Here is a 25,557-nt window from a genome sequence, read left to right on the forward strand (position 1 = left end):
ACAACTTATTTGGCTTCTGTCAAAAACTCGGAAAGAGTCTCCAGTCTTCACAAGAATTGTTATGGCATTGCAGAATTGTTACGGCATAGAAGGAGGCCATTTAACCCATCATGTCTGCACTACTCTGTTGCTTTTCAGATTAAATGGATGGTGCAGAGTGTTGGTGTGCAAACTGATTTTGGGCTAAAGCTTCTAATCTCTTGATAGATTTTTCATAGATTTCTTTGAATCCCTACAGTGTAGAGAGAGGCCAGTCAGCCCATCGAGTCTGCACCGGCCCTCTGAAAGAGAACTCTGTCTAGGCCCAATCCCCCATCCTGTAACCCCCACCTCGGGGCAATTTATCATGGCCAATCCACCTAACCTACACATCTTTGGACTGTGGGAGAAAACCAGAGCACCAGGAGGAAACCCACGCAGACACTGAAAGAACGTGCTAACTCCACCCAGTCACCCAAGGCCAGAATTGAACCCGGGAATCTGGTGCTGTGATGCAGCAGTGCTAACCACTGTGCCACAGTGCTGCTCTTATTCTATCCAGTTCTTCAATATTATCTTTTACCTTGATCATGTTACCATTGAAAGATGCATCTGCACCCTTGTCATCTACATAATAATCTTTATTGTCACAAGTAGGCTTACATTAACACTGCAATTAAGTTACTTTGAAGAAGCCCCTAGTCACCACATTCCGGCGCCTGTTTAGGTACACTGAGGGAGAATTCAGAATGTCCAATTCACCTAACGGCACGTCTTTCGGGACTTGTGGGAGGAAACCGCACAGACATAGGGAGAACATGCAGGCTCCACACAGACAGTGACCCAAGCTGGGAATCAAACCTGTGACCCTGGCGCTGTGAAGCAACTGTGCTAACCAATGTACTACGCAATTAGGATGTGCTACCGTGCCGCCATGTTTGAACGACTGTGACACTCTGTCACCAGCTTCTAGAATTCCTTCTTATGTAAACACCGAACCCATCCAAAACTAGATCCATCCTACTCGACACTAAATCCCATTCCTCAGAGATCATGACCCCTTTTTTCTCACCCCCTCACTTCCTTCATTGAAATCAAAATTCTGAGCCTTGTTTACAAATTCTCAAGTCTTCTCCTGATTTTTGCAACCACATCTTTTTGGACACTAAGCGGTAATTCTACATGGCCAATCCATCTAACCTGCATATCTTTGGACTGTGGGAGGAAACCCATGTAGGCATTGGGAGGAAGTCCAAACTCCACACAAGGTCACCCAAGGCTGGAATTGAACCCAGGTCCCTGGCGCTGACCACTGCCACCATACCACCGCCAATTAAGATTTAGATGGGGAGGAATTTCTTCACTCAGACAGGTGGTGAATCTTTGGAATTCTCCACCACAGAGGGTTGTGGAAGCTCAATTATTGAACATGTTCAAAACAGAAATTGAAAAATTTCGGGAGACTAATGACATCAAGAAGTATGAAATGAAATGAAAATCGCTTATTGTCACAAGTAGGCTTCAATGAAGTTACTGTGAAAAGCCCCTAGTCGCCACATTCTGGCGCCTGTTCGGGGAGGCTGTTACGGGAATTGAACCGTGCTGGTGGCCTGCCTTGATCTGCTTTCAAAGCCAGCGATTTAGCCCTGTGGTAAACAGCCCCTGATATGTATGGAGATTGCGCAAGAAAGTGGCATTGAGCTAGACCAACCATGATCTATTTGAATGGCGGAACAGGCTCAATGGGCTGAATGGCCTACTCCTGGTCCTATGTAAAAATCTGATAATGCACATTTCAAGTTGCTGGTGATATTTAATGATTGAGCTGTAAAGTTCTTTATCTTTTTCAGGTGGTAATGGGGGTTGCTCAGCTTTACTGGCACCTTGCGCCAAAGTCAGAGGTCAACATTGTTGCTAAGTCATTGGTTCGATTGCTTCGAAGCCACAGGTAAGTTACTTGTTTAATTCTACCTGCAGAACTAGCGTCCTCCACTAGAGTGTCGCGGGTTTCATTCATTTGAAACTAACAGTCTAAGGTTGATGACCCAATGCCTTGTGAAAATAGATTGTTGGCTTCAGCTTTGAAGATCTGAGATTTTGGTTTGCGTGTTTTCTGTAGTGCGGGTCAGGTGTTTAACTCTGCCTCACCTTGTTAAAATGGCACAGTTAAGTCATATAGTTTGGAAAGTCCCTTTATTCAATCCCTAGTCTTTTCAGAGGTAACTAAACTCAGCTGGATAAAAGAAAAATAATGTGTGTGCTGGAGGTCTGAAATGAAAACAAAGGGCTGGAAAAGCTCGGCAGGACTGGCAACAGCTGTGGAGAGAGAAACGGAGTTGCTGTTTCGAGTGCAGTGTGTGACTGTCTCCTTGAAATAGCAGTTGGAATGGTGGTAAGGTGACTGGGCTCCTGGAAGAAGGAGGAATTTATCAAAGAGTTGCCTCTCATGATTGCTGTCCAAGGACTTGATTCTAGAAATGTCTTTCATTGGATGCCAGGTAAGGACAGGATCAAGTTAGCTTTTGGAACTCCCCATTCTTGTTTGAGTGACATTGGAGGTGGAGTTCTGTGGAACTGAACATATTTTACTTTGGAGCAACTCTAGTCATTTTAATGGAAGCTGACACTTGGGATTCATTTGGGACTAATTTGGTGTACCCAGACAAACCTTGTCTGCTAGAGTAGATGCTTACTCCTGGTGTTTACGTTTGTCTAGAAAATTAACTGGACCAGCAAGAGCAGGTCAGAGGCTGGACATTCTGTGTCAAATAATTCTCTGCCTGACCTCCTGTCCATCATCTACAAGGCACAAGTCAGCAGCGTGATGGAATACTCTCCCCTTTCCTGGATGGGTGCAGCTCCAGCAATGCTCGAAGCTCAACAACATCCAGGACAAAGCAGCCCTCTTGATTGGCGCCTCTACCATCAGCTCACAGTTACAACAGTGTGTACCACATAAGAGATGCCCTGAAGCAATGCACCAAGGCTTCTTTGACAGCACCTCCCAAACCTGTGACCTCTACCAAATAGAAGGATGAGGGCAGAGGTGCACGGGAGCACCACCACCTGCACGTTCCCTTCCAAACTACACATCATCCTGACTCAGAACTATATTGTAGTTCCTTCACTGTTGCTGGATCAAAATCCTGGAACTCACTCCCTAACGACACTGTTGGCATACCTATACCAGATGCGTGACAACAGTTCACGAAGGCTCTTCACCAACATCTTCTCAAAGGCAATTCGGGAAGAGCAACAGGGCTGGCCTTGTCAGCAATGCTCACCTATTGAAGAATAAAAATACTGACTGATCCTTCAAGACGGTTCAAGACTGACTCTAGGCCAGCCTGAAGTGACATCTCTGCGGTTCAAATGAATGGGGATACTGGGGTATACAAATGACCCCATCTGTAATCGGTCACTGAGCAACTGTGGAAAGAAGTGAAGGTATAAGTTGTTGCATCCGCAAGTATTCAAAGAAGGAGCTGTTTACAGTTTTCCATGATATAAATACTGAGAGAGCTGGGGGAGTGCTGCTCTTTTCTCCTCTCCAGGCTATGTCAAAGTAGCCAAACTCAAAAATAGGTGTAAGATTTACCCCTGAGCAATTGTTATTGTTCAGTAACTCTCCCCTTGTTTCTCTTCAATATGTAGGGAAGTGCAATACATTGTTTTGCAGAACATAGCCACAATGACCATACAAAGAAAGGTATGCTTGCATTAGTTTTGATGTAAACAAAGCTGGATATTTATGGATACTTTTTTGCTCTTTAAAAAGACTTTTTTTTAAAAAAAGGACAAATAATCTTCCACAGGGGATGTTTGAACCATACTTGAAAAGTTTTTACGTTCGATCAACTGATCCAACACAGATAAAAATTTTGAAGGTAAGATATGGTATTTGATTCTTACCCTGCCATTATGCCACCTTGCTTAAAATCCACAATTAGAATTCAGGTACTGCACCATGTACAATAAATCTAATCAATTTATGTCAGCTGGAAGGAAAACATTGTTGCAGTTGTTTTCTAACTAGAGTTGCAGATAAATCTTTTTGATGGTGAGATACTATATGACCATATCTAGTGCAAATTCTTTCAACAAGTGCACTCTACTCTTAGTCTGTTTTAACTTGATCTTAAAACAAAAAACCTGTGAGTTTTTTCTGACACTGAACTTATTCAGTCTCAAATTGATCAGTAGTTTTGGGTGCTGTATCGTTTTTTTTTACAAAACCACTTCATGCAACACTTTCGACCATTGCAAGCAGTATTTGAAATGCCTTCTGGATGGTTCTAACTGAGTTAGTTTTCCAGTCTGCACTTTTCAACGAGAGCTGCAAATGGAGTTACAAAAAGCAGCTGACAATACAGACTTGAACAACAGCTGCTATTTGCTTTAATTCCATTAATTTAAGAACATAAAATGCGAAAGTGGAAAAGGTGATTGAGCAGCAGGTATACAAACCAAAAAATTGTGGATTCTAGACCACTTGATGATTTCCTGAAAAGAAAAATTTACAGAAGCTGCCAAAGCTTATCCAGCAAAATCCCCTAATGTTCATGAATCCTCATATTTTCACGACTCAGTACAATGAATTATTTTTCCAAAATAGTTCTGAATATTGATTGGCAAGAGTATTCGAGATGTGATCCTCCAAAACTTTGGGAAAAAATGACTTCAACTTGATCACTTTGCCATTGACGTTTGTTATGGTTTGTATACGTTTTGTTGGTAATGTGATTGGAAACTTTTAGCTAATAAATAATAAATAAATAAATAATGTTTTATGATCACAAGTAGGCTAACATTAACACTGCAAGTGACTCGTGTTATACACTTTTTCCCATTGCAGTGTGAACTAAGCGAGTTAACACAACCATTCACGAGTTGATCTGTTCAATTGGGACAAAGATATTGAACATTCCTTGCCTCATTTGTATTTAGGGCGGCATGGTAGCACAGTGGTTAGCACTGTTGCTTCACAGCACCAGGGACCCGGGTTCGATTCCAGACTTGGGTCACTCTGCGGAGTCTACACGTTCTCCCCATGTCTGCATGGGTTTCCTCTGGGTGCTCCGGTTTCCTCCTACAAGTCCCAAAAGACGTGCTGTTAGGTGAATTGGTCATTCTGAATTCTCCCTCAGTGTACCCGAACAAGCGCCGTAATGTGGCAACGAAGGGATTTTCACAGTAACTTCATTGCAGTGTTAATGTAAGCCTACTTGTGACAAAGATTATTATTATTATTACCTGTCGATTGGTTTGGTGGTATTAGCACATTTTGTATTACACGTAATTCTGCTCAGGGTGTTAAGCGGTGCAGTGGTTAGCACTGGGACTGCAGCGCTGAGGACCTGGGTTCAAATCTTGGCCCCTGGGTCACTGTCCGTGTGGAGTTTGCACATTGTCCCCATGTCTGCGTGTGTTTCACCCCCACAACCCAAAGATGTGCAGGTTAGGTGGATTTGCCACGCTAAATTGCCCCTTAATTGGAAAAAAAAAATAATTGGCTCCTCTAAATTTTTTTTAAAACAGTAATTCTGCTCTTACAGCAGGAACCCAATGAAAATGCTGGTAATCACTGTTCTCTATCTCCGTCTCCTGCCAACTGGTCTTTTAAGAAAATAAGTAAGCTAATTAAAAGAAGATGCTGAATTTAATTTGGTTTTCATTTAAAGTACTGTTAAATGTTATGTAGTTCTGATTTTTTTTTTCAACCAGCAGAATATTTGTGATTTATAACAGTGTTTGGCCACAGCTCTTGTTGTTATTCCTTGAGTGATGAAGATATTTTATTTTTGTATACAGCTTGAGATTCTGACAAACCTGGCAAGCGAAACCAACATATCTATAGTGCTTCGCGAGTTTCAGGTGGGTCCAATAACACACTGCCTGATTTGATTGATATAAGTGCTCCTTTTCACCAAATCTTTAGTATTTTGTTAGGGTTATGGGTCATAAATGTAATACGTCGAATGTTCGCCATCTATCTGACGTAGTCAAATTCCTACAGTCTGATTTAAGCAGAGCAGTTTGCAACAGTGTCAGGTGAAAAAGTTGATTTTAAAATATACTTTCTGCCTATCACGCATAGATACATAGAAGATAGGAGCAGGAGGAGGCCTTTTGGCACTTCGAGCATGTTCCGCCATTCATCACGATCATGGCTGATCATCCAACTCAATAGCCTAGTCTAGCTTTCTCCCCATAGCCTTTGATCCCATTCTCCCCAAGTGCTATATCAAGCCACCTCTTGACAATATTCAAAGTTTTAGCATCAACTACTTCCTGTGGTAATGAATTCCACAGGCTCACCACTCTTTGTGTGAAGAAATGTCTCCTTATCTCTGTCCGAAATAGTTTACCCGGAATTCTCAGCTGTGACCCCTGGTTCTGGACACACCTATCATTGGTAACATCTTCCCTGCATCTACCCTGTCTAGTCCTGTTAGAATTTTATAAGTCTCTATGAGATCCCTCCTCATTCTTCTGAAGTCCAGCGAGAACAATCCCAAACTAGTCAATCTCTCCTCTTATGACAGTCCCGCCATCCCTGGAATCAGTCTGGTAAACCTTCGCTGCACTCCCTCGGGAGCAAGAACATCCTTCCTCAGAGAAGGAGACCAAAACTGCACACAGTATTCCAAGTGTGGCCTCACCAAGGCACTGTACAATTGCAGCAACACATCCCTGCTTCTATACTCGAAACCTCTCGCAATGAAGGCCAACATACCATTAGCCTTCTTTACCACCTGCTGCACCTGCATGCTTACCTTCAGCGATTGGTGCACAAGGATACCCAGGTCCCGCTGCACACTCCCCTCGCCCAATTTACAATCATTCAGGTAGTAATCTGCCGTCCAAAATGAATAACCTCACACTTATCCAAATTATACTGCATCTGCCATTGGTTTGCCCACTCACCCAACCTGTCCAGATCTTGCTGTAGGATCCCTGCATCCTCGTCACAATTCCCCCTCCCACCTAATTTTGTATCATCTGCAAACTTTGAGATGTTGCATTTTGTTCCCTCATCCAAATCATTAATATATATTGTGAATAGCTGGGGTCCCAGCACCGATCCCTGTGGTACCCCACTGGTTACTGCCTGCCAATTTGAAAATGACCCATTAATCCCTACTCTTTGTTTCCTCTCTGCCAACCAGTTTTATATCCACCTCAATACATTTCCCCCAATCCCATGCACTTTAATTTTGCACAATAATCTCTTATGCGGGACTTTGTCAAACGCCTTCTGAAAGTCCAAATATACCACATCGACTGGCCCCCCCTTGCCAACTATACTGGTTACATCTTCAAAGAATTCCAACAGATTTGTCAAGCATGATTTTCCCTTCATAAATCCATGCTGACTCTGACTGATCCTGCCACTGCTTTCTAAATGTTCCGCTATAAAGTCCGTGATAATGGATTCAAGCATTTTCCCCACTACCGATGTTAGGCTTACTGGTCTATAATGCCCTGCTTTCTCTCTACCTTCCTTTTTGAATATTGGAATGAGCCACCCTCCAATCTGCAGGGACAGTTCCAGAGTCTATAGAATCCCGGAAGATGACCTCCAATGCATCCACTATTTCCAGACCCACCTCCTTAAGCACTCCGGGATGCAGATTCTCAGGCCCTGGGGATTTGTCCGCCTTCAATCCCATCAGTTTTCCCGGCACCATTTCTCTACTAATGTTGATCTCCCTCAGTTCTTCCCTCTCACTGAACCTTTCATTCTCCAACATTTCTGGGATCTGATTTGTGTCCTCTTTTGTGAAGACAGAACCGAAGTATGTATTTAATTGCTCAGCCATTTCTTTGTCCCTTATTATGCATTCCCCTGTTTCTGTCTGCAGTGGTCCTACATTTCTCTTTACCAATCTCTTTCTCTTCACATATCTGTAGAAACTCTTAGTGTCAGTCTTTATGTTCCCTGCAAGCTTCCTTTCGTACTGTACTTTCCCTTTCTTAATCAATCCCTTCGTTCTTCTTTGCTGAATTCTAAACTGCTCCCAATTCTCAGACCTATTAGTTTTCCTGGCCAATCTGTATGCTTCTTCCTTGGATCGGATACTATTTCTAATTTCCTTTGTAAGCCATGGATTGGCCCTCTTACCCACTTTGCTTTTGTGAGCATCCTGTAGATCCTTGAGCCATTCCCCAATGGATGATAAAATAAGTGATCTGTTCTCAATGTTGCTCTGGAAATTGCTAAATAATGGTGTGCAAAAAAGAGTGTGTCCATAATGATGGATTTCATGTGAGTGGGGTTACACAAGATTAGGTATCTCAACCTCTGCTCATTCCTTCCAAAGATGACCTGAAAACAAGAAATTGCAGATGCCTTACCGCATTGTGCCACTTGGTGGCAGTGTGTCAATGCATTTCTGTTTGATTCAGTTATCCACCTATTGGTTATTTTTTAATACTGTATTTCACCGTATTAAGGTGTAGCATCTAAGTTAGTATGTGAAGTTAATAATGGAGCAGAGCACTTTTAAACCCTGCAGCTCTTCTTGTGGGGTATGGTGAACATCAATCCGAGTGACTTGATCTTCTTTTCCCTATTCCTCTTCATGCTCAGACCTATGTGAAAAGTCAGGACAAGCAATTTGCTGCAGCCGCAATTCAGGCAATTGGAAGATGTGCCACCAATATTTCCGAAGTTACAGATACGTGTCTTAATGGGTTGGTGTATCTACTGTCCAACAGAGATGGTAAAATATGTTACTTTTTTCATTGTTTATAGTTTTAAAGAAAAAAAACCTCATTATTTTGCATTAACTGATAATTATACATTTTAGAAAGGGAGTCTTTTCATTAAAATGAATGAACTGGGCCATTTCCTGGGAAGAAATAATTGTCCAGTAAAGCTACACTGTGACCTGATACTTTTTGACTGATTTTTCAATCAAGGGATTAATGTTTGCTGGTTATTCTCTACAGTTAGAATAACTGGTTCTCCTGTATGCTGAAATGCATCCCTTGTGACCAGGAATCTACTTCTACTTACCAGTATCTAGATGCGTGATAGCCTAACTCACAGGGTTTAACCAGGAGATCTCCAATGATAGATGAATTGCCTAATCGTTGCATGTACCCATATGCACAAGTCCAGTCTTCAGAAAAGCAATCTGATGAACCCTCGAGTGTCATGAGACATAATGTGGAGTTGTTTTATTTTCCGGATAATCACAATGTGTCGATTAACAGTTGAATCGAATTTCACCTTCCTTTATAACTCTGATCATTTTTCCTCCTTTTGAAGGAAGTAAATTGCACTAACACTCTTTCATTTAGTAGGCTACATAATTCTGTATTTTGGTCAGCTTTCTCCCTGCATGAAACTGAGATTTCATAAAAATACCTGTCACAAACCTAAAACCGATCATTCAGTCCAACCAGTTCATGATTAGAGTAAAACCAAAATGTTGGTTAAACTCAACAGGCCCGGCAGAATCTGTGGAGAGAGAAACGGAGTTAACATTTTGAGTCTGTATGACTCTTCTTCAAAACCCATATTTGTATGTTCACTCACCACATAAGCAAAGGCTAACTGGTAATACATTCATCTCAGAAGAAGGTGACTTTAGGTCCCATACCAGAGGCCGAAGCACATCATCTACACTGACACCCCTGTGCAGCACTGAGGGAGCACTGCATTACCAGAGATACCAGCAATCCGATGAGAGGTTAATTTAAGGCTCTGGGTGGCACAGTGGTTAGCACTGCTGCCTACGGCACTGAGGACCTGGGTTCGATCCCAGCCTCGGGTCATTTTCTGTGTGGGGTTTGCACGTTTCCCCTGTGTCTACGTGTGTCTCACCTCCAAACCCAAAGATGTTCAGGGTAGGTGGATTGGCCATACTAAATTGCCCTGTAATTGGGGAAAAAATAATTGGGTACTCTAAATTTATTCATAAAATAAATAAATTAGGGCTCTGTCAGCTCTCTTGGATGGAAGTCAAATATCCTATTGAACAATTGGAAGAGCAGTGATGGAGTTTTACCACCAGTGTCCTGCTAGTATTTATCCTTTTGCCAATGTCGCTAAAGCAGATTATCTTATAATATTAATCTTTATTAGTGTCACAAGTAGGCTTACATTAACACTGCAATGAAGTTACTGTGAAAATCCCCTAGTCGCCACACTCCGGCGCCTGTTCAGGTACACAGTGGGAGAATTCAGATGTCCAAATTACCTGACAGTACGTCTTTCGGGACTTGTGGGAGGAAACTGGAGCACCCGAGGAAACCCGCGCAGACGTGGGGAGAAGGTGCAGACAGTGACCCAAGCCGGGAATCGAACCTGGGATCCTGGCGCTGTGAAACAACAGTGCTAACCACTGTGCTACTGTGCCGTTATCTTGTCACTTATTTCATTGTTGGTTCTGGAACCTTGTGCATAAACTGGCTGCTATGATTCCTTCATCACAACAGACTTCAAAAAGTGCTCAACTGGGGAGACATTGAGGTGATGAATGATAATATGTAAATGGAAAATGTATTTTGTAATAGCATTTGTTCCCATTACCTTTGTATTATTCCTTGTGTCTGAATAAAGCTCGTAATCTTACAGTTGAAGTAGATGCTTTATTGTGAATTTGTTCTTTCTCCAGCGCTTAGACTATGTTACATCTGAGCTGCCTGTCTGTGTCCTGCTCACCAGCTGCCGTTCCTGTGAAGAGAGAGAGCCTACTTCCTATTTGTCTATGTATATATATACATCTCTGGTGCTCCCTCTAGTGGTTACTTAGTTGTAGTGTATTTACCTTAACCCCTTGTGTATATACACAGTGATGCATATCACCACATCCCCCCTTTTGTCTTGTTACATATTTTCTTTACTTTGTTAAAGAAAATTGTACAAAACATGTCGATAAATGATGACATGTACAAGTTGTGATGATATTGATGATTATGCAAAGCCAATTAATATTTGAGTCCAATCTTAATTTAAAAAATTATGAGTCCAAACATGAATTTGTTCAGTTGAGTTGCTTTCTGCTTCTGTTGTTGATGTGGTGATGTTGATATTGTCATTTCTTTGTGAACGTCATCAGTGTTCTTGCGTTTAAGTAACCAAGAAGTCGTCATGAGGTGTTTGAATGGCCAAATCACTTTGTTGTCTGATTTAGACTTTTTTTTTCTATGCTTGTGGTAGCGATTCTGTATGTCAACTTTGTTGTCTGACCTGGACTTTTACCTGTGTTTGTGGCATTGATCCTGTATGCCATCTTTGTTGTCTGACCTGGACTTTTCCTGTGCTTGCGGTATTGATTCTGTATGTCATCTGCCTTGAAAGCTGATTTGCTTGTTTGTAGTGGAGCAAATGTGAATTTGTGAGATTCATTGACATGCCATGGTATGTTTGTACTCTTGCCATTGTTTTGAGCTGTGCTGTTACATTGTCCTTCATGTACAGAGTTGTGCCATGTCGTACAAGTTGTTGTTTCATTGTTGTTGTTTTTGTCATGCTTGTTGTTGCTGTTGTTGCCTTTGTTATGCTTGTTGTTGTTGTTGTTTTTGTTCTTGTCGTTTTTGTTGTCGTGCTTGTAGTTTTTGTTGTTCTTGTGCTTCTTGTTTTTGTTGTTCTTGTTTCTGTTGTGCTTCTTGTGGTTTTTGTTGTTGTTGCGCTCAATGACTGTTTCATGTGGATAATTCGAGTCATTCTCAAAGTTATTTGTGTCAGTGTCCTTTGTGGTATCTGATGTTTCATTGAGCGTTTTTTCTTGAGGATTGTGTGAATGATCTGATGTTTCATTGATCTTTGTGACCTCACTCCTTTGTGGTTCGTGTGATTCCTCTTTGATTCCTTGGTGCTCCTCTTCTGGAGTCATTTCAGGTTCACTTGAATCACCTTTGGTTTCTTGATGCTCCTCTTCTGGAGTCAAAATCTTCAAGATTTCATTTTCTTATGGATAGGTTAGAGTAGATGAGGTTTTAATTGACGTGGTCTCACTGAACTCAAAGTTTCACTTTGATTGTTGAGTGCTTCTGTACATACGAGCTGAGATCTGTCAGTCTCGCTGTGATCTTGCACATCTTGTATGGGAATTGTGATTTCTTCGTCACTTGTCTCACATACAGTGGGTAGACATTCAGTGTCTTGGGAAAATGAGCTGGGTAGACTTTCATAGTCTTCTTGTGGCTCAAATAAGCTGGGTGGACTTTCATAGTCTTTTTCTGGTGGCTCAAATAAGCTGGGTAGACTATCATAGTCTTTTTGTTGTTCACGTGTGCTTGGTAGACTTTCATAGTCTGCTGCTGGCTGCTCAGATAAGGTTGATAGACCTTCATGGTCTTGTTCATGCATGGACTTCGCTATGGAGTCTTGAGTTGCTTCCATTTTTGATTCTGTCAACGAGCTCTCTGGAGGCTTGTATCGCTCTCTCTGTGGAGTCTTTCATCGCTCTCTGTGGAGTCGTGCAGTGGTCTCGCTGTGGAGTCTTCCATCGCTCTCTATCTGGAGTCGTGCAGTGATCTCGCTGTGGAGTCGATCTGTGCTCTCTCAACGGAGTCATTCAGTAGTCGCTGTGTGGCATTGTTTTCTTGGGTATTTGACAGGTTGCTGTCATCCAGTGTATCGATGATCTGCCATTGCATCATGGTATTGGATTCATCTACCACACAGTAACTTCATTTGAAGCCTACTTGTGACAATAAGCGATTTTCATTTCATTTCATGAGTAGAGTCGTGTTGAGCTTTTCAACCGTGGCGCTGATGCTTGTAAGATCATCATATCCGAATAACTCAGCCGTGTCTGAGTAGTATTCTTCGATAAATAAATCATCTTCTTTTGCTTCGGATTTTTGTCATGGTGCTCTTCATGTTCAATGAACAAATCATCTTCTTTGGTTTCAGATTTGTCATTGTGCTCTTCACTTTGGGTGGTGCAAACTGCTTGTTCCAGGGTGCTGCGGAGGTTATTTTCACTGTTGGTAGAAGTTCAGGCATTGTTCGGTCTTTCGAGGTGAAAGAATTGTGTTTTAAACTCTTTTAAACTCTTTTTTCCAATTTTTGGACATTTCCCCTTTAAGAGGGCGTGGTCCGGGGCCTCTGATGCCATGACGCTCGTGACGTAATGCGTAGGAATGGATTGCGCATGCACAATCCGAGTTTCCTTTACTGTGCGCTCTTCTCGACTGCGCATGCGCGGCTTCTCGCGCATGTGCAAAACACTGTTTTGCCGGTTTGCGTCTTTTAGGGAAGTGCGCATGTGCGGACTGGTCAGACTGCACACACGCAAGATGGCTGCCGCTCCCAACTTCCGTTGTCTTCTGTTTCAACTCTGCCTCGTGGTGAGTATTTGCGCCATTTTTACGGATTTTGTTTTCTAGACATTGATTCTTTGTTTGTAAAGACTCAAAGTTTTGATTTTGTTTTTGTTCATAGGCAAGGCATTTTTGTACAGCGATTTCTAGAGTTAGATACTTATTTTGTGAAAGTTCTTCCCTCAAATTTTGATCAGATGGTCCAGAAATTAATTGATCCATTATCATAGTGTCTCTGAAATCAGCATAATTGCAGCCTTGTGCTATTAACTTGAGGTCTGTAATAAAATCAGTGATGGGCTCTCCGTTTCTCTGGCATCTATGACAAAAGTTAAATATTTCCAGCATTAACCCTTTCTGTTCTGATGATTGTTTGAGTTTCGCAACAGATTGACTTAAAACAGCATTGTTACTGGTGTTACAGAAATCTTCAATTTTTTTAATTTGGTGTTGTCTTCACCTTTCAATTAATTAAAGCAGTTATAGATTTCTCTAGCTTCATGTCCTGCTAGGAGAAGTGCTATTTTAATTTCTTCTGAGGCCGTACTCAACTTATTAGCTACGATATACAGTTCGAACGTTTGTTTAAAGATTTTCCATCTATGACTTAAATTACCGGTTGTTTTCAGCTGCGGTGGAGTTCCAATGAGTTGCATCGATTCAGCGAAGTCTCTCCACGTCAGAGTTTTCTTCTGTTTTCGATTGTGCTTTGTCTGCATCTTGTGTAACTTTTCTAGTAAGCGTTCTGAAGTCACCTGGTCCTGGTACCATGTATTATTCCTTGTGTCTGAATATAGCTCGTAGTCTTACAGTTGAAGTAGATGCTACATTGTGAGTTTGTTCTTTCTCCAGCGCTTAGACTATGTTACATCTGAGCTGCCTGTCTATGTCCTGCTCACCAGCTGCCGTTCCTGTGAAAATAGAGAGCCTACTTCCTGTTTGTCTATGTATATATATATATATCTCTGGTGCTCCCTCTAGTGGTTACTTAGTTGTAGTGTATTTACCTTAACCCCTTGTGTATATTGTCATGTGAGAGTGCCTTTAAGAAATGGATGTTTAAGCAATGTACCTTTAAGAAATGCAGTGATGTCAGAGTGTGGGTGGAGCTGGGCTTTAGCTCAGCCATTTTGCAGTCTTTGGTTTCAGTTTTGGGAGAGAGCAGCTAAAAAGTGCCTGGCTGGTTTGCTGTGAGATGCTTGAAAGGAGAAAGCCAAGTTTGAGGAGAAAGCTGGGAGTGTCTGTGTTTTGCAAAGAGCTGCAAGAAGAAAACACAGAACAGGTCTGTTGATGGCTGCAAATCCAAAGACTATAAATATATTGAATGTAACCTCGTGTCTGTTTTTGTGAAGGTGAAGTTTTTTGGATGTGTATAGGAACAGTTTGCAAGATTTGGGTAGTATTGTATTATTTTCGGGGTTACCTTTGAAGTAAGGGGTGTTAAGAGATCCAATGTTTCTTTAAAAGGTTAATTTGAGTTCATGGAATAAACATTGTTTTGTTTTAAAAACCACGAGTCCATAATTGTGATACCACACCTGGGGAACAAGCCGTGTGCTTCAAAAGCAACAATCCATTAAAGGGGGAGGTTGGTTGAACTCCATGATACATTTTGGGGTTCTGAAAACACCTCTCCCATAACAATTGGGGGCTCGAGGGGGATAAAAGTCTATCTATTGGATTGGCTTTTGTGAACTTAAAGACAGTGAAGGAGTGTTGCTTTTCCAGTGTGGTATTTTAGTTTAAGTGGGGAGAGTGTTGTAAACAATGGCTCTTTCGGAGGCTCAGATGTTTTTGGGGGTGGACACGGTAACACGTGATACCTTACTGACAGAGACTAAAAACAGACTGTTGGGTTTGGCAAAAGCATTGCAGTTAACACTGCCTAGCAAAATACGAAAAGGTAAGGCACTTAACGCGGTAACTGCGCATTTACATTTGCCTGTGATACATTCTGACTCATTAGATATGGCAAAGCTCCAGTTGCAGATTAAGCAATTTGAACATGAAAAAGAATTAAAGCAACTTGAACATGAAAAAAATTAAAGCGGCTTGAATATGCAATGATAGGAAAAGAAAGAGATAGAGATAGCGAGGAAAAAGAAAAGGAGAGAGAAGAAAGAAACAAAGAAGAAGATAGAGAGGAAAGGGAAAAAGAGAGAGAGTTTGAACTTCGGAAAATGGCTCTGAAACATGAAAATCAGTTAAAATTGGCAGACGCAAAGGGACACGTACAGTTGGAGGAGATGGATGAGGATAATGAGACAGAGCGCCATAGTCGAAGACGTGGTGGGGATCTATTTAAATATGTCCAAGCATTGTCAAGGTTTGATGAGAAGGAGGTCGAAGCCTTTTTCATTTCATTTGAGAAGGTAGCTAAACAAATGAAATGGCAACAGGACATGTGGGTATTACTGATTCAAACAAAGCTGGTAGGTAGAGCTAGTGAAGTGTTTGCATCACTACCGGAGGAGGTATCTGGAGCGTATGAGAAGGTGAAGAAATCCATCTTAAGTGCATATGAGCTAGTTCCTGAAGCTTACAGACAAAGGTTTAGAAATTTAAGGAAAGAATTTGGTCAAACATACATGGAGTTTGAAAGGCACAAACAGAGTAATTTTGATAGGTGGATAAGAGCTTTGAAAATAGACCAAACGTATAAAGCTCTCAGAGAAATTATACTTTTGGAGGAATTTAAAAATTGAATTCCTGATGTAGTGAGAACACATGTGGAAGAACAGAAGGTTAAAGCTGCGAGATTAGCAACAGAAATGGCAGATGATTATGAATTAGTTCATAAATCAGAGATTGGTTTCCAATATCAGTTTCAGCCGGTGAGGGCTAGAAACTGGGGACCTGAGATATACTCAAGTGGTAAAGGTAAAGGTGATCTGATGGGAGACAATAAAGAGAATGTACCTCAGATTAAAAAAGAGATCCAGGAGGGTAGAAAAGAAATGAAAAGTTACAAATGTTTTCACTGTAATAAACTAGGCCATGTAAAGTCACAGTGTTGGTGGTTGAAGCAAAGCACTGGGAAGGCTGATGTGGTAAAACAGGATAAGACAGTGGGGTTTGTTAGAGTGGTAAAGGAAAGCCCAAGGGAAGCGAAGGCAAGAAGTAATTGTTAAGAAGGTGCCAGATGTCTTTAAAGAATTTACTTGTGTGGGTAAAGTTTACTCATGTGTATCAGGAGTAGCAGGTAAAGAAGTCACAATTTTAAGAGATACAGGGGCTAGTCAATCTTTAATGGTAAGAGATGAGGAATTATGTATTTTTGGGAAGAATGTTGCCAGAAAAGGTGGTCATATGTGGAATTCAGGGTGAGAGGAGTAGCGTTCCATTATATAAGGTAAGGTTGGAAAGTCCAGTGAAGAGTGATGAAGTGGTAGTAGGAGTAATAGATCAACTATCTTGTCCAGGAATACAGTTTATCTTGGGTAATGATATAGCTGGATCGCAGGTGGGAGTGATGCCTACTGTGGTTGATAAGCCAGTGGAAAATCAGACAACTGAAGGGTTGAAGGACGAATATCCTGGGATTTTTCCGGATTGTGTAGTAACAAGGTCGCAAAATCACAGGTTAAGACAAGAGGAGAAATCAAGGAGTGAAGATGAAGTTGAAGTGCAATCTTCAGAAACTATTTTTGATCAGATGGTTGAAAAAGAACAAGAACAGGTGGAGGATGAGGCGGATATTTTTAGTTCAGGAAAATTGACAGAGTTACAACAGAAAGATGTAGAAATAAAACGGATATATCAGAAAGCATATACGGAAGAGGAATCTGCGTGTATACCAGAGTGTTATTACCGTAAAAGTGATGTCTTGATGAGAAAATGGAGACCTGTACATATGCAGGCGGATGAAAAGTGGGCAGAAGTTCATCAAGTAGTATTGCCGGTAGGGTACAGAAAGGAGGTGTTGCGAGTTGCACATGAGGTACCAGTGGGAGGTCATTTGGGAATAAGGAAAACTCAAGCTAAAATCCAGAAACATTTTTATTGGCCTGGACTACATAAAGATTAGTTACATTTTGTCAATCATGTCACACATGTCAAGTGATAGGGAAACCTCAAGCAGTGATAAAGCCAGCGCCCTTAATACCCATTCCAGCATTTGAGGAACCTTTTACGAGGGTCCTAATTGATTGTGTAGGACCGTTTCCGAAAACAAAAAGTGGGAATCAATATCTTTTGACTATAATGGATGTGTCTACGAGGTTTCCAGAGGCCATTCCAGTACGTAATATTACAGCTAAAAGGATTGTGGAGGAGTTACTTAAATTCTTTACTAGATATGGACTACCCACAGAAATTCAATCGGATCAAGAATCAAATTTTACTTCAAAGTTAGTCAAAGATGTTATGGATAGCTTAGGAATAAAACAATTTAAATCAACTGCGTACCATCCAGAATCGCAGGGAGCATTAGAAAGGTGGCATCAGACATTAAAAACAATGTTGAGGGCGTATTGTCAAGATTATCCAGAGGATTGGGATAAAGGAATTCCATTCGTATTGTTTGCAATTAGGGATGCACCTAATGAGTTTACCAAATTTAGTCCTTTTGAACTAAGTTTTGGTCATGAGGTAAGAGGACCACTTAAATTGATTACGGAAAATTGGCGGGTGAGAAATCGGAAATTACACTATTGGATTACGTGTCAAATTTTAGGGAACGATTAAATAGAGCAGGTGAATTGGCTAGACAACATTTTAAAGTTGCACAAAATGTGATGAAACGGGTAGCGGACAAGAAATCCAAAGTTCGTAGTTTTGCCAGTTGGGGTACAATTTTAATGTTGTTACCAGTGGTAGGTGAGCCTTTAAAAGCTGGGTTTTGTGGACCATATCAGATTGAAAGGAAATTAAGCGAGGTGAATTATGTGGTAAAAACACCAGATAGAAGGAAGACTCACTGAATGTGCTTAAAAGGTACTTTGAAAGGGAAGGAGAGAAAAAGGAGGTTTTAATGATTCTAACTCAAAGTGACAAACCAAATCCAGATGACTGTGAATTTGACATACCTCAAATTAAATTGGAAAATGAGGATGTTCTTAAAAATTGGAATGAATTGTTAAGTTACCTTCCAGAGGAAAAACGAACTGACCTGAAAGAGTTATTGATATCACGTGGGCAAGTTTGTAGAGATAAATTGGGTAGTACTAAAATGGCTATTCATGATGTAGATGTGGGAAGTGCTGTACCTATCAAACAACACCCATATAGACTTGATCCTTTAAAATTGGCACAGGTTAATAGAGAGATTGAGAGTATGCTTAAAAATGGCATAATTGAAGTGGGTTGCAGCCAATAGGGCTCGCCGATAGTGATGGTACCTAAACCAGACAGTACCCAACGGTTGTGTGTGGACTATCGAAAGGTGAATGCAGTTACAAGAACGGACTCTTATCCTACCCCACGTTTGAAGGATTGCATTGAGAAAGTGGGACAATCTGTTTTTATTTCCAACTTCCAGACATGGAAAGAACATTTAAAACATCGTATGGAGTTCTTCAATCGACTTCAGGAGGCGGGTTTTGTGATGAACCTAGCCGAAAGTGAATTTGGAGAAGCACGAATCACTTTCCTTGAGGAGTTTCCGATACCCTCAAGACGAAGGGAAATAATGCGGTTTCTTAGCATGAGTGGATTTGATCAAACATTTGTGCAAAAGTTTTGTGATGTGATTATTCCACTGATGGACTTGCTAAAGAAGTGTCAAAAATTTCAAAGGACAACGGTCTTTCAACAGGCATTTGATTGCCTGAAAGCTGTGGTAACCAATGCTCCTGTATTGACTCTGTGGTCAGATTAAATTAAAGTATCTGATTCTAAAGAGAAATGCCGAGGAGTAGAGGAATGGATGGATCGTGCAGAGACTTTGTTCAAAGAGACTGACAATCGAGAAGGATTTCGGTTGGAGGAGGAGAACAAAGAAAAATGGACTATATTATTATACCTGTTTGCGTGGGTTTTTTTTTAAAACAAAAAGATATAATAAAAAGGGGCTGATTTAGCACACTGGGCTAAATCGCTGACTTTTAAAGCAGACCAAGGCAGGGTTCAATTCCCGTACCAGACTCCCCGAACTGGCGCCGGAATGTGGCGACGAGGGGCTTTTCACAGTAACTTCATTGAAGCCTACTCGTGACAATAAGCGACTTTCATTCATTTCATTTTCATTTCATTTCATTTCATTCATATTTACTGTGTGCATTTTTTAGTGGATGGTGCAAAAGTGAAAAATGAAACCATCTTGAAGTTGAAGGTTTATTTTTTTTTCTTGGAGGGAGGTGTAATGTGAGAGTGCCTTTAAGAAATGGATGTTTAAGAAATGCAGTGATGTCAGAGTGTGGGTTTTTAGTTTCAGTTTTGGGAGAGAGCAGCTAAAAAGTGCCTGGCTGGTTTGCTGTGAGATGCTTGAAAGGAGAAAGCCAGTTTGAGGAGAAAGCTGGGAATGGCTGTGTGCTGCTTGAAAGGAGAAAGCCAAGTTTGAGGAGAAAGCTGGGAGTGTCTGTGTGTTTTGCAAAGAGCTGCAAGAAGAAAACACAGAACTGGTCTGTTGATGTCTGCAAATCCAAAGACTATAAATATATTGAATGTAACCTCATGTCTGTAATACCACACCTGGGGATGCCATGTGCATCAAAAGCAACAATCCATTAAAGTGGGAGTTTGGTTGAACTCCATGATACATTTTGGGGTTCTGAAAACACCTCGCCCATAACAACATCACCACAACCTTCAAAATCTTTTGCTTTTTATAGCTACGCAATTTCATGCTGAATATAAATCTTTAATTAAGTCGCCATTGTCCCAGATGGCCACGGCTGCTTTCCCCTTTGAAGGGGAGAGCTGACTGGTGGTGATTTAACCTGAGGATCCCTACACCTTGGGTGAGGGGCAAGGTTGAGAAGGCATGAATAACCTCAGTTGGTATGGGAATTGAACTTGCGCTGTATTTCTCCCTTAGCTACAAACCTTGGAAGTGAATTCCGCAGCCTCGTTTTTCTTGCCTCATGATGTAAACCCCTTGCATTCCCTTGTTTTTGTCCTCCTCCCCCAGTTACTGGAAATAATATGCTTCCATGTACAATGTCCCATCTTACCACAATTTGAAATGCTTCCAACATATTGACCGTATTCTGCATTGATCTCATGTAAAACACAGCCTTTTCAAGTCTTTCTTTTGTTTGTGTTTCCTTTCTTGCAGACTCAAAATTTCACCTAACTTGTGGAGTGCAATACGACAGATAGTTCTCTAACTGAGATTTCTATATAACCAGATCACTACTACTGGGCTTTTGCATTTTAAATTCTTTATATAAAAATATAGAAATCCATTAGCTTTCTTCACAATCTGATTAAGCTGAGGTGCTGCCTTGAGTGGCTTGTGAATCTATAACCCCATATCCCTCTACTCTGCTACTGCACTGATCCATTCCAATTATAATGGCTGCTTTAGTTTATTTGAAAGCAATGCATTAGATTACATTTATTAACATTGAATTCCATCTTCCACCTTGTGAGCCAATTCCTAGTGTATTCTACCTCCTATTTTGCTGTCATATGTCCCCGTTTAGTTCTGTCCTTTTGATCAACAGGTCCCAAGTCTGGATAGTGTTTTCACTGACTCTTATCTGTCTCTCAATTGAATAAACCTGACAATCGAGCAAACTGCCTCGCTCTGTGGAGTGCATTCTACCTGATACCCCAATGCTTTATGTGCAAAATTACACTTTCTCCAACCATCTCGTGTCTATCTACTGGAAGCACCTGAAATTAGATGATTTTTAAATTATTTTAATTCCCTTTTTTCACTTTATGCAACACAAAATAACAAGAAAGAGTAAACACAGTTACATACATAAAAAAACAAAAACATAATATGACCGCTCACAATATCGACCCCACACACACACACACACACACACACACACACACACACACACACCCCTTAACACCTAACGGTGAACAATTCCTTGAAATAAACAGTAAAAGGCTGCCATCTCTGACAGAATCTCTCAATTATTCCCCTCACGGTGTACTTTCTTTTTCGAGGTATAAGAACTCCACCAGATCCCCCAGCCACACCGAGGCACTGGGTGGAGATGATGACCTCCACCCCAGCAGGTCAGCTAGGCAAAGGTCAGGACCTCGGCCCCTGCGCCCGTCGGCCCCGGCGAGTCTGACACCCCAAATATGGCCACTAAAGGACAGGGCTCCAGCTCAGTCTTCAGAATCGCCGACATGGTGCTAAAGAAGCAGACCCAAAACCCCACAAGCTTGGGACAAGTCCAGAATATGTGCACGTGGTTAGCCGGACCTCCTGAACAGCGTTCGCACCTGTCCTCTACCCCTGCAAAGAAACAACTCATTCAAAAATTGGTCACGTGCGCCCTAAAAGTTCCCTTAAGTTGGATCAAACTAAGCCTCTCGCTTGAGGACTTGAAGTTCACCCTGCGAAGGGCAGCTCTCCGCACCTCGTCATCTAATATGGGCCCCAACTAGCCTTAAACTCCCCTCCACTGACACCAAATCTCCCAACAAAGTCCGTCCATAAATACTCGAAGTGCTCCCAACCTCCGACCCTGCGAGCAAAAGAATTCAGTCCTTTAGAGATGTTGGTGGCGCCACGGGGAACGTCGGGAAAATCCGTTTTGCAAAGTTGCAAACTTGCAGATGTCTAAATAAACTTGGACCCAAGAGCCCAAACTTTTCTGTCAATTCCTCTAGACTGGCAAACTGCCCCTCCAGGAACAAAGCGCCCATTCTCTCCTGTCCCTTCCCTACCCACCCCCCAAATGTAGCATCTAATCTCACAAGCTCACACAGATGGGACCCAGCTTCGGTACTGACCCCAATTTAAAATGCTGGCAAAACTGTCTCCATATAAGAACATGAGAACTGATCGCAGGTGTAGGCCATCTGGCCCTTCGAGCCTGCTCCACCATTCAATGAGATCATGACTGATCTTTTGTGGACCTGGCTCCGCTTTCCAGCCCGAACACCATAACACGTTATTCCTTTATTCTCCAAAAAACTATCTATCTTTATCTTGAAAACATTTAATGAAGGAGCCTCAACTGCTTCACTGGGCAGGGAGTTGCATAGATTCACAACCCTTTGGCTGAAGAAGTTCCTCCTAAGCTCAGTACTAAATCTACTTCCCCTTATTTTGAGGCCATGCTCCCTAGTTCTGCTTTCACCCGCCAGTGCAAACAACCTGCCCGCATCTATCCTTCATAATTTTATATGTTTCTCTAAGATACCCCCGCATCCTTCTAAATTCCAACGAGTACAGTCCCAGTCTACTCAACCTCTCCTCATAATCCAACCCCTTCAACTCTGGGATTAACCTAGTGAATCTCCTCTGCACACCCTCCAGCGCCAGTACGTCCTTTCTCAGGTAAGGAGACCAAAACTGAACAATACTCCAGGTGTGGCCTCATTAACATCTTATACAGTTACAGCATAACCTTCCTTGTCTTAAACTCCATCCCTCTAGCAATGAAGGACAAAGCTCCATTCGCCTTCTTAATCACCTGTTGCACTTGTAAAGCAACTTTTTGCGACTCATGCACCAGGACACCCAGGTCCCTTTGCACAGCAGCATGTTTTAATACTTTATCATTTAAATAATAATCCCTTTTGCTGTTATATCTTCAAAGTGGAAACAACCACTGGATTTGACGCATACTTTGTCAGTGAGAACGGGAGCAAGGCCATCACTCATGCCCCCAGACCAGACCCCCTCTATGACCTTAATTCTTTCTGCACCCACATAGCTCCCGGATCACTACACCAACCCAACGCCTTTTCTGCATTATCTGCACAGTAATAAAATATCAGATTCAGCAACGCCAGACTTGAGGTCTTGCCCATCCTTTTAAAAGATTTAGGAAGTAAAGCCGGCAGATACTGGAATAGAAACAAAAATAGTGGCAAAATATTCATCTTGATCAATTGGACCCTGCCCTGCCAGCCCAGGACAGGGAAAGGTAATCCCACCTTTGCAGGTCGTTATTGACTCTACTTACCAGACTAGTATAATTCAGGTTACGATTCCCAAGCCACTTGAACCCCCAGACATCGAAAGCTGGAATCAGCCATGCGAAATGATAGCACCCCAATATTGGCTCTCCTTTCTGGGGGGTTCTGAAATTAGGTACTTGATCCTCTTGTGTTCCAGATTGTTCGGCAGCCATTGAAATCTGTGCCCCTGAATATGTCCAGCTCATATTTATTTAGGTGGCATGTTAGAGACAGCCAGGAAGAGGCTGCGTCTTGATGAATTAATTCTTAAAGGCCTGAACCTGAGTTCCTAGCAGAATCCAAAAGATGAGAGAGGAAAGAACAGTCAGATGGTCCATTGAGCCTATTGCTTGCATGATTTTGAACACCCATCGCCGAATTTCAGGGTCTCTTGGGAGAGGCAAAACCAAGCCCAATTCGGTGAACAAAATCTAAAAAATTGCTCTCCAAAAGTGATCAAAGTGAATCCAGAAAAGTTCATTGAACATGATTCATGTTATTAATTATTCCCCCTATATTTTGTATAGCATCAATTCTGCCCCAGTACGAAACTGGTGCAAAAGATGCAACGAATCTACATGTGAAAGAAGTTTGTTCCATAGGTATACTTCCCATCCCAGAATGAGAAGAAATTCCTGACATCCAACCTTATTTTAACCTTAGCGACTTTGATTATCTCAATTAGATGCACTTATCTGCATGAAGACAATTTTGACCCTTCATTATTTTAAACACCCACATCACATACAACCTGAATTTTCTCTAGCAGTAATAATTTTTAAACTCATCTGGGGAAGTAAGGTGGATTTCGCTCTTGTGAGCCTCCTCCCAACATTTTCCAATTCCTCCACAACCAAGTGATTTACCAGAATATTATGACTGAGCAATTTTACAATACAAAGCAAAACTACTTCCCGCACGAGGTAAATTGGATTATTGGAGGCACTTATACAAAGTACGCATGTTTTTTTTAGGAGTATGTTCTGGTGTGTTACATTGCCGCATACAACAGTGGCACTTGCAAAGCTACCTGGAAGAGACTTGCAGCCACACCTTCACCCTCTTGAAACCGTTTTCCGTCTGTCTCCAGACCAATGCGTAGTCTGCCAACTTAGCAGCCTTGTGAAACGCAGAGGGTGTAAAAGGAGCAACTGGGATGTGTCCCCTGACGATTTTGATTCCCTATGTGCTGTTCTTAATCGAACAGAGTATTAAAGAATTTTCTCAGAGGAGGGTGGATTGAAAGACTTTGCCTTATTTGCACTAATATCTGTGCCCTTGCAGCAGAGATCAAGCAGCCCATGCCAAGCTGTGGGAGTATATAGTTTTAATTTCCTTTTTTAATTGGGAAATTGTGTACTTCGCAGGAATATCTGGAGGCACGGTGAAGGATCACATAACTTCTTTGAACAAAATATATATGCACAGCTTGTAAAATATCTGGCCCCAAAAATGACATTATCCTATTTATGCCATATGTACTGTTTTAAATGCACGTCTGATGGAGCAGAAAATTACAGACCATTCTGTCCTGCAGCAAAATAACTAAACTAAGGTAGTTTTGTCATTTGCTCCTTGGACTGCATCACAAAGGCAAGTCTTGGGGATTAATCTAAAGCTTAATTAAACCGTTAGATATTCCCTAATACTTCAGTCTTTTCTAGGCTTTGCACCAATCCCTAGTGGTAGTGATTTTGTTCAGTTTATGAAGGTCACTAAGAAAATCTGATGGGTTGAATAGACAATATTCCAATACTGAAATGTGATATTAGTGCTTTTTAATGACAGCCTACTATTTTATGATGGCTACAGCTAAACACTGCTACTTTTGTACCATCATGCACTAATTGAAATTATAGGGGTAGTATACCATAATAGTTGATCATGAAATGTCCGTTGATAATCAGCCGAGTGCTGGGAGTAGTTTTACAAATTTCTGATTTAACAGCAGAGAAGACTGATATAGCTTGAAAAATCAGAGTTTGCGCAGGACAATTGAACTAAAATTCTGTTCTAAGGTTTGGCAGCATAAAGTTGAAGTTGAATAATAATTATGTCCTATTCTTCTCATTCACAGTAGGCTAGATGAAGGACAGCAATTTTTGTCCATTCCTAACTGCCCTTGAGAAGGCGGCAGTGAACTGCCTCTTTGAATGCCACTGAATGGTTTGTTTTCAAAGGGCAGTTAAGAATCAACCACATTGCTGTGGTCTGGAGTCATGTACCTGCCAAACAGGGAAAGTACAGCAGATCTCC

General features: G+C 41.5%; 1 protein-coding gene across 1 annotated transcript in view; it reads left to right on the forward strand.

Annotated features, from left to right (window-relative positions):
• The window catches only part of ap3b1a (adaptor related protein complex 3 subunit beta 1a), a 411,535-nt gene that overhangs the window by 175,817 nt on the left and 210,161 nt on the right, over positions 1–25,557 (forward strand). Inside the window, exons 9-13 of the mRNA XM_072516008.1 lie at positions 1,830–1,927; positions 3,634–3,688; positions 3,795–3,866; positions 5,791–5,853; positions 8,573–8,705. Of these exons, the coding sequence (XP_072372109.1) occupies positions 1,830–1,927; positions 3,634–3,688; positions 3,795–3,866; positions 5,791–5,853; positions 8,573–8,705 (421 nt within the window). The remainder of the gene's footprint in view (positions 1–1,829; positions 1,928–3,633; positions 3,689–3,794; positions 3,867–5,790; positions 5,854–8,572; positions 8,706–25,557) is intronic.

The sequence above is a fragment of the Scyliorhinus torazame genome, chromosome 9 (assembly GCF_047496885.1).
Source record: "Scyliorhinus torazame isolate Kashiwa2021f chromosome 9, sScyTor2.1, whole genome shotgun sequence".
Classification (NCBI taxonomy): domain Eukaryota; kingdom Metazoa; phylum Chordata; class Chondrichthyes; order Carcharhiniformes; family Scyliorhinidae; genus Scyliorhinus; species Scyliorhinus torazame.